This window comes from Panthera uncia, chromosome B4 (genome assembly GCF_023721935.1).
Source record: "Panthera uncia isolate 11264 chromosome B4, Puncia_PCG_1.0, whole genome shotgun sequence".
NCBI classification, from domain to species: domain Eukaryota; kingdom Metazoa; phylum Chordata; class Mammalia; order Carnivora; family Felidae; genus Panthera; species Panthera uncia.
The window spans coordinates 130,266,288-130,279,002 of NC_064809.1; the positions used below are offsets into that span (position 1 = coordinate 130,266,288).

General features: G+C 51.3%; 1 protein-coding gene across 1 annotated transcript in view; it reads right to left on the reverse strand.

Annotated features, from left to right (window-relative positions):
* MRTFA (myocardin related transcription factor A) overlaps window positions 1–12,715 on the reverse strand; it is a 103,901-nt gene that overhangs the window by 12,135 nt on the left and 79,051 nt on the right. The window contains exons 3-5 of the mRNA XM_049627554.1: window positions 7,518–7,573; window positions 5,135–5,210; window positions 3,232–3,393 (exon numbers count right to left, since the gene is read on the reverse strand). Of these exons, the coding sequence (XP_049483511.1) occupies window positions 3,232–3,393; window positions 5,135–5,210; window positions 7,518–7,573 (294 nt within the window). The remainder of the gene's footprint in view (window positions 1–3,231; window positions 3,394–5,134; window positions 5,211–7,517; window positions 7,574–12,715) is intronic.

Here is a 12,715-nt window from a genome sequence, read left to right on the forward strand (position 1 = left end):
CCCTGCCGGCTAGAAATGCCCTGCCCCGTGGTCAGGGCCCCTGGCCGCCTCAAGTGCACGTGCTCCTGGGGCCAGGCTGTGAGGGAGAAGCAGGGGGAGCAGGGCCCTCGTGTGGAAACGCCAGGACACAAAAGGAAGGAGACAAGCAGGTATTTCACACGATTCACATCACAACCACCCCCTCAGTGCCGCTGGGGGAAGAGGTTCTGCGCTGGTCTGCCATTCACACGGGAGGGACTGAGGCAGCGGTCACAGCACGGAGGTGAGCTGTCGGGCATGTCTGGGGAAATCTGCTGTGGTGGAAAGACCACAGATGAGGAACAAGAACACACTAGTAACTCTCCCAGCAGACTCTTCCTCTCCGGGGCCACAGCCTGAGGCTCTCTGCTCCCCTGGGACCAGGGAAGGATGTGCCTGAGCTTGAAGCTCCGGAGCCCGGGATGCCCATCGCTGGGCTGGCTCCTGTCCTCCGGCAAGGCTGGCTCCTACACTTCCTTTCATCTGCCCTGGAGGGGGCCACATGTGCAGCACACGGGGGAAATGGAGCCCCGTTACTGTCGTGTACTTCAGGCCAGTCACACATCTAGATTTCTCCCACTTCCTCCCAGCAGGGAGACACGCCACGGGACAGCAGCCGCACGACACCCAGCACCGGACGGCGGAATCCCGGACGGAGGAGCTTCGGCTCCACCCCCGGGGACACTCCAAGCGGAGGGAGTGGCCGGCCACACCGGAGAAGCCCAATGACCAGTGTGGGCCAGGGTCCCTGCGGAGTGCATTCCTCTCCCTAGGGTGGCCGGGTCTGGGCCAGGTGCAGGGTGTGGCGAGACAGAGTCCCCCCCGCCCTCTGATTTTGGTCCAGTCGCCTCTGCTTGAGGGAAACACAGACGCTGAGGAGAGGCTCAGGGAGGACTTCTTGGAAGAGAGATCTTGCCATGAATCTTACAGATCAGCTGGGGGTGACCTGGGGGAGGGATGTGCGTGTGAGCACGCGAGCGGCAGCCGTGTGCTGGGAGTGGCCGTGGGGAGTGTGTGGGGAAGACAGCGGGAGGCCAGCCTCTGCAAAGCCCCTGTCAGGCCCCCACCTACAGCGGGCCTCAGGACTGCCGGGGCTCCCTCCCCACTCTCCACGGCCAGCTTCTCCTCCTCCTCCACAGACCTGGCCTGAGTCTGTCCCCTCCCATCCTCCCATCTCCTCCTCTGACTCCTTCCTCTCAGCCACACACCTGCATCAATTTCTCCTCCCAGCCCACCCTCTCCCTCCCCCTTCCTTCTCCGCTCACTTCTTGAACAAACGGCCTGCCTTTGCTGTCAACGCTTCCTTGCCACCTACTCATTCCCCAAAACCCACAGGATCTGGCGTTGGCTGGCAAATGCTCCTTTCTCTCAAGTCACCACTGGTCACTACGTACCCCGTCCTCAAACAAACTACGTCCTAACACGCCCACGGGCCGCTGCCCATGCTGTCCCCGTGCCTGGAGTGTCACGTACGCTCCCCATTTGGCAAAGGTGGACCCCAAATGTGCCGTACTGTCCGTGACCGCTCTCCGGGCCTCACCACCGTGCCCATCGCTGAGAGGACGCCTTCTCAGCCGAGCTCGCACTGCACCTGACCCACCATCACCCCACGTCGTCCACGACAGCAGCCGCCCTTCTGTGAGGCTCCCCAGGCGCCAAAGACTGTGCGGGGCCCTTTACATCCATCACTGTGGACCTGAAAACTGTCCCACAAGCCAGGTGACTCAGCTACTAGGTCACAGGACCGTGACCTTCTCACTACGCAACGCTGGCACCTGACCAGGGGCCAGACTCAGAAATCACTCGTTCATACATCAGTCTCCTCTCATTGTACTGAATTCTTTGAGGGCAGCGTCATATTTTGTTCATCTCTGTAAACTGCAGAACGTTACACAGGGCCAGGCACAATGCCGACTCTCAGGTTTCGGCTGGCTAGAGAGCCCAGAACTGACCGTCACCTAAACGCAGGCCTGAGATTAGGGGCTGTGTGGAATCTGGTGAGGACTGGGCAGGAGAACACGGAGAGGAGGGGGGATGAATGCCAGGGCGAAGCGGTGAACTAAGAGGGTTACCGGCACCAATGGCAGAGGGGCTGCTGGGGCCCAGGGTGTGCAGCCCCCGGCACGCCGGCTGCCTCCGACCTTGTCAAACCACTTTCTGCGGTGCAGACAAGGCCCCGGAAACCAAAGTCTCCTCTGACCCAGGGCTCAGGGCCCAACTCAGCCTGGGGCCCTGCCAAAAAGATCTAACTGCTTATAACGAAGGGAGCAGTTGCGCCCCCTCTCCCTGGTGGCACAGCTACCTTCCAGGGGCAGGAACGCACGGCCTTGCCCAGGACCAGGTCTCGGGCCCACTGTAGCCCAGGAGCCACATCGGTGCTAACAGTTACCAAACTCTAAAGGAATCCGGTCCGAACACCTGCCCATGGCACACGAGGCCCTGGCACGTCCTGGACTCTGCCCACCTCCTACCTCCCGTCTCAATACCCCCTCCTCCAGCTCCCCGCCCGGGCTGCTCCTCACCTTGCACAGCTCTCCCCTGGAGCCCGCAGCGCCTCTCTCCCCGAATATACTTTAATTCCTACTCATCCTGCAGCCCTGGACTTGGCCGTCACCTCTTCTGGCACCACACCCCACTGTCAGGGCCTGGCTGGGGACCCTCCTCTGTGTGCCCAGCGTAGCCAGGGCTCTCTCCGGCACAGCTTCTGTCTCTGTCTTGCTGCTGCCTGTTGACCTGCTGGTGTCTGCTCCTAGGCCTGAGCTCCATAAGGGCGAGGGGCCTGCTCTGCTTTGTGGGGCTGCGGTCCTAGCACCTAGCACACCTCTTGGGTCAGTCAGTATTTGCTGAGTGAAGTATCTGTGGAAAGTGCCACTCTCTGAGAGAGACTGCACTAAGACAAAGAGACAGTAAGGCACAGATTTCTAATTCCTGGCATCTCCGTGGGTTTACACACATCAGCCCCCCGTGGGAGAGGACACAGCCTCTGGGTATGCAGATATGAAGGTGGACAGAGGTGCCTCTGTTGTTTAGTTACTCTGGTGTGACCCCTGAGGCCGCTGGCACTGCCCCAAGCTAACACAGCCTGTTTCTTGGGCCCTCACACTCTGCACCTCAGTTCCCAAGTCAAAGCCGGAATCAAACAGCAAGAAGCCCAGAGCCCCTCCTTCTGCATCTGGCCTGCATGTCCACGCAGGGCGGCTGGGGCCTCCTCACCAATGATGGCTTCTTTCAGGCTGGACTCCACAGGCAGAATGTTCTTCTCAACCAGCTCCATAGGGCCCGGTCTCTGTGCAATCTTCTCGTTGAGGTCATCGGCCAATCTGGCTCTCTTCAGCTTCAGCTGCTTGGCCTGGAGGGAAGGCTCGGCCGAGGTCTCTGCCCGTGGGAGAGAATGGAGTGCAGGAGGATGTAGGAATGGACCTGGCTCTACCCTGGGAGCTCCAGAGCAACTCTCCTTCCCTCTGGGGAAGGAGCAGAAGCCATCAGGATGCAGAGTGTCCCAGGCAGAGAAGGGCGGCCCAGCCTGAAGTTCTACGTGGACACAAGAAGGGGCCCCGAACTGCAGACAGGGCATGGGCACACCTAGCAAAGCTCACCGGGCACAGGGGGCTACAAAGCCGAAAGCGCAGCAGACAATGAAGTGTGTGCCTCATCCTCCCTCAAGCTTTCTGTGTTACAAAGGCAATTCAGTCTCTGCTGGGTCTCAGTGTCTCTGTCAACACAATGCGGTGCTCGGACTAAGAAAAGTTCCTATCCAACCCCAAAGTTGGCTCAAAACTGAACAGGGGTGCCTGGGTGGCTCAGTTGGTTGAGCGTCTAACTTGATTACGGCTCAAGTCATGATCCCAGGTCATGGGACCAAGCCCCAAGTTGGGCTCCGTTCTGAGTGTGGAGCCTGCTTAAGATCTTCTCTCTGGGGGGCACCCGCGTGGCTCAGTCGGTTGCGTGTCTGGCTTCGGCTCCGGTCATGATCTCACAGTTTGTGAGTTCGAGCCCCACATCGTGCTCTATGCTGACAGCTCAGAGCCTGGAGCCTGTTTTGGATTCTGTGTCTCCCTCTCAGTCTGCCCCTCCCCTGCTCATGCTCTCTCTCAAAAATAAACATTAAAAAAAAATAAAAAAAAAGATTTTCTCTCTCTGGGGCACCTGGGAGACTCAGTTCGTTGAGTGTCTAACTCCAGCTTGGGTAATGATCTCGTGGTTCATGAGTTCAAGCCCCACAAGAGCTTGCTGCCAGTGTGGAGCCCGCTTCAGATCCTCTGTCCCCCTCTCTTTCTGACCCTCCCCCACTTGTGCTCTCTCAAAAATAAGTTAAAAAAAAAAAAAAGATTCTCTCTGGGGTACCTGGGTGGCTCAGTCAGTTAAGCCTCTGACTCAATTTCGGCTCAGGTCATGATCTCATGGTTCGTGAATTTGACCCCTGCATTGAGCGGTGCAGAGCCTGCTTGGGATTCTCTCTCTCTCCTCACCTCTCTCTGCTCCTCCCACACTTGCTCTCTCTCAAAATAAACAAACTTAAAAAAAAAAAAAAGGACGCACTGGTTCTTTAAAAAAAAGATTCTCTCTCTCTTCCTCTGCCCCTCTCTAATGCTCCTGCACATGCGTGCACGCTCTCAAGTAAATAAATACAGAACAACAACAAAAAAGAATTGAGTCACAGTGTTTTCAGCAGCCAGAATTGCTCCTTCACTAGAATGTGGAAAGAAGTGTGTGATGGGGTCTGGCGGAGCATACCTGCCATGGGCCCACTTGCGTCACAGAGGTCTGAGTGACTGCTGAATGAAGGTGCGAGTGAATGAGTGGAGGAGAAGAGACAGTAACTGCATCTTTAAAAGATTTTGGAGAACAGGCTTCATACCAAGGGGAGACAAGATCCGGGGCCACCACCCAGCCAGAGGAGAAAAGGGCAAGCCGGCATGAGAGAATGTGACTGCTGCTTTGGGAACTGTCAGAAGCAGTGGTGGCTACCACAGTCCTGCTGTTTTACCGTGCTAAGGCTCGGCTTACCCACTGTCGCCAGAAATGGGAGTGAGAAGACAGAGGGAAAAAGACATGTGGGTGATGCATGGTGAAAACAGCGAGGGTAAGGGGAGGAAGCATTTCCGGCCTAACACACCTTCCAAAATATGCATCCTGACCAGCTCCGATCTCTCTGGCCGGGAACGAATCTTCCGTTTCAGATAGTCCTCTGTCTACAGAAAAAACACACCAAGAAGATCTCAAATCCAGGATACAAGTTATGGAATGGACAGAACCAAAAAGCAGCCGTGGCTGCTGTGTCTGTGGCTGGTCACCTCTGTAGGCCCCCTGATCTCAGCCTGGAGCCTGCAGGGTTCTGAGGCAAGGGGAGTTCTGGGGGAAGGGGCACATCCATTCCCAATGCACCTGCCCAGGGCACCACCCATCTATCCAGACTATTTGTCTCTCTGAGGCTGAACGCTAATTTTTTCTTAAAAGTTTATTACTTGTACTATCATAAAAGTAATAACTATGTTCCTCAAAGAAAATTTAGAAAATTAGAAAGTGAAACAATAATAAAAAATTTTAATCACCCACTTAGTATTTTGGGATATTTATTTCTTCCATTCTTCCAGGCAGAAGATGTCTAATTTTAAAGAGTTGTAATTATACTGAATATAATTTTATGCCTTGTTCAAAAAAAGGTAGCACTGTATGATCTCATGAACATTTCCCACTCATTCTGAGTGGCCGCCATATGGAATACTAATTCTGATACACGGTGTCATAGCCCTAGTTCCCTAAAGTCCAGTGTCCTCATTTCGGCATCTCTGCAACTCCAGGTGAACTAAACCATTCCCGTAACAGTGTCCGAGCCAGCACATGCCTGGTGCTTGTGTTCTAATGTACAGGTGGCCCCAGATCCATCTGACTCCAGAGTCTATGCTCTTAACCTCTGCACCAGAATTTTTCAAACCATAGGTCAAGACCATTACCGGGTCAAAACCAGCACAGGGCAGGCTAAGACAACATAGGACAGGACAAGGTCGACGAGGGCGGAAAATAAAAAACCAGAGCACACAGTGTGTGGTAAAGGTGAAGACTTGGTGCTCCGACTGGGCAGCCCTGTGCCAGCCCTGGGGTGGTGCTGAGCTCTTTAGGAGACGGTTTAAAGTGGCTGTGGGCTCTGGGCCTATCGCTCTGCCCCATCTGCAGAGGGCAACTGTACTGCCATGGCTGCTGCAGGTGGCAGAACAGGTGTTGGACACCACAAGTCTTCTTTTCTAAGCCACCTGAAGTTGGGAACAGTGGCCAAAGCCAAGGCAGAATACGGCACTAATTAAGAAAATATGTGGCATCCACAGGCCAAAGTTTGAGTCCCAGCTTTGCTACTTACTAGCTGTGTAGCTTAGTTAATCTCTCTTAGCTGCATCTATGAAATGAAGACAAAGAGCACCTAATTCGTAAGAGCGGAGGTGGGCATCAACCACAAAATGATGTCGTGCTGCTCACAAAAGTACTCTGTAAAATAAGAGCTGTTCTAATCTGCTCCAATGAACTCCTTGCCTACTGAGAAGCAGTCCAGGTAATGGCACCAAGTCTTACTGCAAGTGGGTTGGGGGCATGGGCAATGCCATCGCCCCCCCACCCCTGCCGTATTCTCCACTCCTCCCAGTAACTCCAACGGCAGAGTTTGTTGCTGCTTTGTTCTGTGTCCATGACCTCATTCTTCCCGCTCACTCTAAGAATTACTCATAATTCTTGTTAGAAATTAAAAAAAATAAAATAAAGACAGTAAGAAAGTCTTAGAGGTAAATATTTCAGTCTCTGAAAGAGTTGAGAGTCTTAAGGATCCATGGCCTATAGGGTCCTCTACTGGGAGGTTCTCTTTCCTTGCCTTTTTGTAAAAGAAAAAAGTGAAGGGGTAGAGGGGAAGCATGTTCTGGTGACTTCCCCATCTCTGCCCACACTGGGCAGCAGAATATCCCCCTCAGGTCCCTGAGGGAACTGAAACTGAGGGGGGACAAGGCGGCAGGCCAGGTGCAGCAACATGAACTGGGGCTCAGACAGGGGCCCTGCTTCTGCCTCCACAGCCTTGAGTGGACACTGGCTACTCTGGGCAACAGAGACCTTTTCTGTCCCTCGGAATGCCCGTCCTGGAGAGGTGTGGGCAGTGCAGCCACAGACTCGGGAGGACCAGCCCTCAGCAAGCTTTTCAATGGCTGCTGTTCGCGTTCTAACATCCACAAAAGGTGAAGTGGAATTAAAGACGGGGAAATACCGGCGGTCTCCAGAGCCACAAGAGGGAGGACTGCTAATCATCATATACCCTTAAGTGCAGGAAAAGAGAAATTCTGATCCCGTTTTCAGATCTTGCCACAAGGTGGCTGGGGTGGGGACAGAATAGAAAAAGGCAGCGCCTCCGGTCTAGAACGAGGTGAGGGCTGGCCCCAGGGCGCACTAGACTGGAAGGAATACAGCAGCAATACAATGGGCTCTGCAAATGCACTCTGGAGGCCCCTGGGGAAGAAAGGTCTTACCCTGGCCCGCTCCAAGCTCCTTCTCTGCTCATGAAACGCAGCTGGACTTTTCAAAGCTGTTGAGAAAAGAATCATAAAAGAATTACTTTTATGAAGCATCATGTGCACAGCTATAGTTTACGGTGGAGAAGACATTTTAATTCAAGTTAATTTTAGAAATACTAATTCTTATCAGCGGAAGTGAAGAAGAACATGGCACCTGAGTAAGCACATATCTTTATGGTTCAGTTGCCCCATTAAAACAGTTCTGGTTACTTTATTCCTAACGAGAACAGTCACTACCTAAGCCTGGGCTGTATAAAGTGCAAAAATGGAATATAGCTTAAAAAAGTAACCTGGAGGGGCGCCTGAGTGGCTCAGTTGGTTGAGCATTCAACTTAGGCTCAGGCCATGATCTCATGATTCATGGGTTCGGGCCCCAAGTTGGGCTCTGTGCTGACAGCTCACAGCCTGGAGTCTGCTTCGGATTCTGTGTCTCCCTCCTCTCTCTACCCCTCCCCTGCTTGTGCTCTGTCTGTCTGTCTGTCTCTCTCTCTCGAAAATAAATAAATAAATGTTAAAAAAAAAAAAAAAAAAAGTATCCTGGACCTGTTACCAGACTGTTAGCTGCACAATCCTTATTGATCAATCTTCCAAGAATGCCTGCTGGGCCCCACCTCACTCTGGGAGGAGCACAGCCTCGTGTGGGGTCCACCTTACTCCTTCAACCTCATTAGGACTCCCAAAGTGACCAAACTGAACAGGGCAGTTACACCAGAAAGACCTAGGTCTCGTTGGGTGCCATTTCCTTTTTCACTTCAGCTAAAATGACCTTGAATTTCATCTCTAAGGACTAAAAGAATTTCACAGTGACTGTCTGGTTGACCCTGGTGCACACAGCCAGCAGCTGACAAGAAGGGCTCACTACAGGCCCCGTTGAGGACTCAACTGTGGTCTGAATCTACCACCACACAGCCCACAGCTCTCGACTCAGCAAACAAGGCCAAACCAAGACCAAATCTCCTCAAATGTGGCATCATGAAGACGGTTTTGTGTCAAACACTTGGCTATAAAGACAAATGAGGAGTTGGGACACCCTGAGGGTAAGAGGATGAAAAGGCCTGACTCACTTCAAGTAGGGAACAATAGCAAGAGCAGAGAAATTTACAAGACCATGGTCAGTTTCACTTCTGCTGCCCTAGAATTTCAGAACAGCTGTGAAACTGTGTGTGGAGATAACTTTTGCTAGGCTGCTGGCTGTGGTAGGAGTGCAGGCATACAGAGAAGCTAAAAGTAGCAGGAGCACAGATATGACCCTATCCTGCCTGGGCCTTTGTGCTTCCTCCCCCCATCCTGCTCCTGGGGGCTGGGCCTCAGCAACAGCAGTCCCAGAAGAAAGATCTAAATGTCCCAGCAGTACTTATTTAAAAAACAAAACTTTCTTAAATCTTAGGATAAAAAAGAATCATTAAAAAAAAAAAAAAAAAAAAATCAGTTAAGAGCCTACCCTGTTTTCTAACAGCAGGGGGAGCTATAGATTTAACAAATAATCTCTAAGGAAAAAACAGCACAGGCTCCTTCCCCAACCTACCAGAGCATTCCAAGGCACTATCCAGGCTATCCCAGCTCTGATCTGGGGTAGTCTTGAGCAATTTAGTGGGTAAGCAGACAGCTCCTGCACCTGCTTTCGCTGGGTAAAGCTGGTTCAACTTCAAAACCAGTCTCCAAAAGCCCTGACATGTAGAAATCTGGTACTGGGGTGTGATGGACCACTCTCAGAGGGCGTATCACAGGGATGAGACAATAAGTACAAAGAATCAAAGTGAAAACTCACAGTGTCTGCCCCATCCCACCCCCAGCTTCCTCTCTTATTTCTCTCCATAGCACTCATCACCGAGTGACATTCTTTACAGTTAACAGCACACATCTTTCTAACTTGTTTATTATCAGCCTCCCACCATTAGGACAAGTTCCATCAGGGCATGTCTATTTCCTTTGTTTCTGACAGTATCCAGTGTCTAGATTGCCTAGCATGTAATTCATTCGATAAGTTAATGAATATTCTTGTAAGAAATGGAAACAGAGCATACAGTAGTGACAGGAAAGCTAGACGGGTCTGTGGTAGAACTCTAAGCTTTCACTTGAACAGCCAGAATTTTGGTTCTCATCTGGGTTCAAAACATAGAAGTCCTGGATAGAAAATCAAGGCGTCTGTGGTCTTTTCCTGTTCTACCAATCACTACCGGTGTGACACAGGGGACTCCTTCCCAGTTTTCCTTTTCTTCTTCTGGAGAGTGAGAATCTGCCTACCTCTCGGAACCCTTGTAAGAATCAAATAAAAGTGGGTGCTCTGAAGCCAGTGGTGCACACACACATTAACGTGAGGTGCTGCTGTCACCAAACCCAGTGATGTAGCTGAATCATGGGTTCAATTCCTACACACCTGCTAGTTTTGGTATCACAGCCACAGATGATCTACCTAGAACCCTGGCTAGCCTGCTGCCTCAACAACTTACACCGGCCATCCCAAAGGGTAAGGCACAAATCCAATTTCTGGAAAAGTAACTCACAAAAGCACAGAATTTCTAGATGGAAGGGGAGTGCATCAAAGAATGGGGAAAGCAGAACTGGTTCTCATATACAGGACTTCCTGTTTGGTTAGGGAATCTTCACGTAATAGCAAAGGAGAGATGAATATTTATGGAGTGCCTACTTATGTGGCAGGCACTGTTCTAGATATTTTAAACATGTTATCTACTTTTATATTCCTAATGATTCATCCCTGTGGTAGGTAACAATCCAATTTACAGATAAGGACAGGCTCCAGAGGGTAGGAAAGGCCAGCAAGTGACAAAGTGAGGTTATAGCTTCACTCTATCTCACCCTCAGGTCAGACTTCTTGCCATTCCACTGGATAGATTTCTTAACTTCTTCAAAAAGTAGAGAAGGACGACCCTATTGGATGGGGAGGCAAGGAGGCTTCAATTACACACACTGCTCGGACATGGGGCTGAGTGCAGGCAATGTGGAAAGGTCAGCTCAACCACAGCACTGAGCATACACAGGTGTGAAGAAGGCGGAGAGGAGGGGTTCAAAGTGACCGCAGGCACAGAACGCCACGGTTCAGAAGCTGGGGCTCACCGTGGAGCTCATGGCGCAGCCTTCAGCACGGACACTACGAAACAAGCGGGAGGGGTATTGAGAAGATCAGAGAAAGTCATTAGCTGCTCAGGGCCTGATCAAGAGAACCAGAAGTGAGGACCAAGAAAAGAATTCAAGACAGTAATTACCAGTCCCACAAAGACTACTTCATTTTGTTTTTATTTACTTATTTACTTTTAATCTTTATTTATTTTTGAAACAGGGAGAGACAGAGCATGAGCAGGGGAGGGGCAGAGAGAGAGGGAGACATAGAATCTGAAGCAGGCTCCAGGCTCTGAGCTGTCAACACCGAGCCTGACACAGGGCTCGAACCCACGGAGCGTGAGATCATGACTTGGGCTGAAGTTGGACGCTTAACCAACTGAGCCACCGAGGCGCCCCAAAATGATTTTTCACTTTGTAACAACAACATCATAATCTCCCTGGATTCTCTTAACAACCCACGAGGTAGGGACCCTTCTTCCAATTTTATAGGTGATGAAACTAACACCACAGTTACAGGTCATTCATTCATACAGTGGCGGACCCCAACCCAGGTCTAGTTCTGTCTCCACTTTCTTCTTTTGTCTCAACCTCCTGACAAGTGTGCTGGTTTCTCCCAGTCCGTGAACACCCCACTCGCTCTGTGCTACTCCTTCCCCATCGCTAACTGCTCTCTGAGAGCACGTTCAGCAACTTCAATAGGTACTTCCAACAGAAGGGACCAACAGCCCCTCTCCCTCTGGGTTTTTATCAGGATTCCTGTGAGAGGCTCCTCGGGTCCGCCTGGGGAGAGACTGGAGGTGGGGCAGCCGGTGCTCTCACTGCAAGGGGTCTGGGGTCAAGAAGGCATTCCCATGCGCATCCAGCCAGCTGTGCTGTAAGCCACAGCCATGGGGGGGCAAGTGGTAAAAGAGACGCAGGGGTGATAAACGTACACCCTGGGCTTCCTTGATGTTGGAGTGAGCGGCAATGTGGAGTCAAAATCACCTCAAGCTTCCATGCTAACAGAATGGGACACGAGGAAATGCAGCAAAGCAGAACACAGCTTTTAAAGTTTAGGCCTCTGCTTGTTGCGGAAAAACTCTGAAAGACTCAAAGTTGACCCATAAATGTGTGTCCAATGAGGAGGGCTGCGTTCATCCAGATGGAGGTCCAAGACCATCTCTCTCCTCCTTTCTGCCTTAGTGGTTTAGTCAGAAGAGCCAGGATATTATTCAGAAATTTCATTTCCCCAGAAACTCCTAGAAGTCCGTCTGTGAAAGAGAAGCCCCACAGAACTGACGCAAATCCCCAAACTGTGCATGTTGTCTGTAATATACGCGTCTGGGGTGGGAGGGCGGCTCTTGACACTTCACTCCCACCCTCTGGGAGCTGGCTCCCCCCGGAACACTCATGCCGCTCCGCACGCACACAGGGAAGGGTGCACACATACTTGAAAGGAAAACTCAAATGAACAGAAATGGCTACGAGGTGTGACGCTCTTTGTCACAGTCTCAGTTCCAGCTGTGGGTCTCATCCCTGGCTGGCTGCAACCACCAGCTTAGACCCTGCCCCCTCTCTGGCACCCATTTTCTTTCTCCCCTTTCATGTTCTCTCCCTTAAACGAGGTCCCTGTGAACTAAAAAGAGAAAAACACTTTCAAGTTTTTAAGAAACATACTGCCATCAGCTTCCAAGGCAGAGTTCGATGCTCTGCTCACTGTGTCCACTGAGCTTTGTGGCTTACCATGCAGAAGTAAGGGGGTCAAGCCGTCATGATTTAATCTCATACTAGAGAGTGAGTAGAAGGATCCTTAAAAACCAACCTCTCACATTAATTTAGGACGTTAAACCAGTGCTTTCCCATCCCAGCCCCAGATTTACTTAAACATGTAGACAAGTGAAAGTCTTCTAGGATCCACAAAGCACTTCTGGAAATGCATCTCAGCAAGGAAGGGCAGCAATTAGCCATCAAGACTCATCTCCTCGTTATCATTAAGGAATATTTATTAAGTACCTGGGTTGGGATGTGGCTTTATTAGGCGCTGACATAATAAAAACGATGGCTCCATCCTCAATAAGATACTTTTGCCAGAA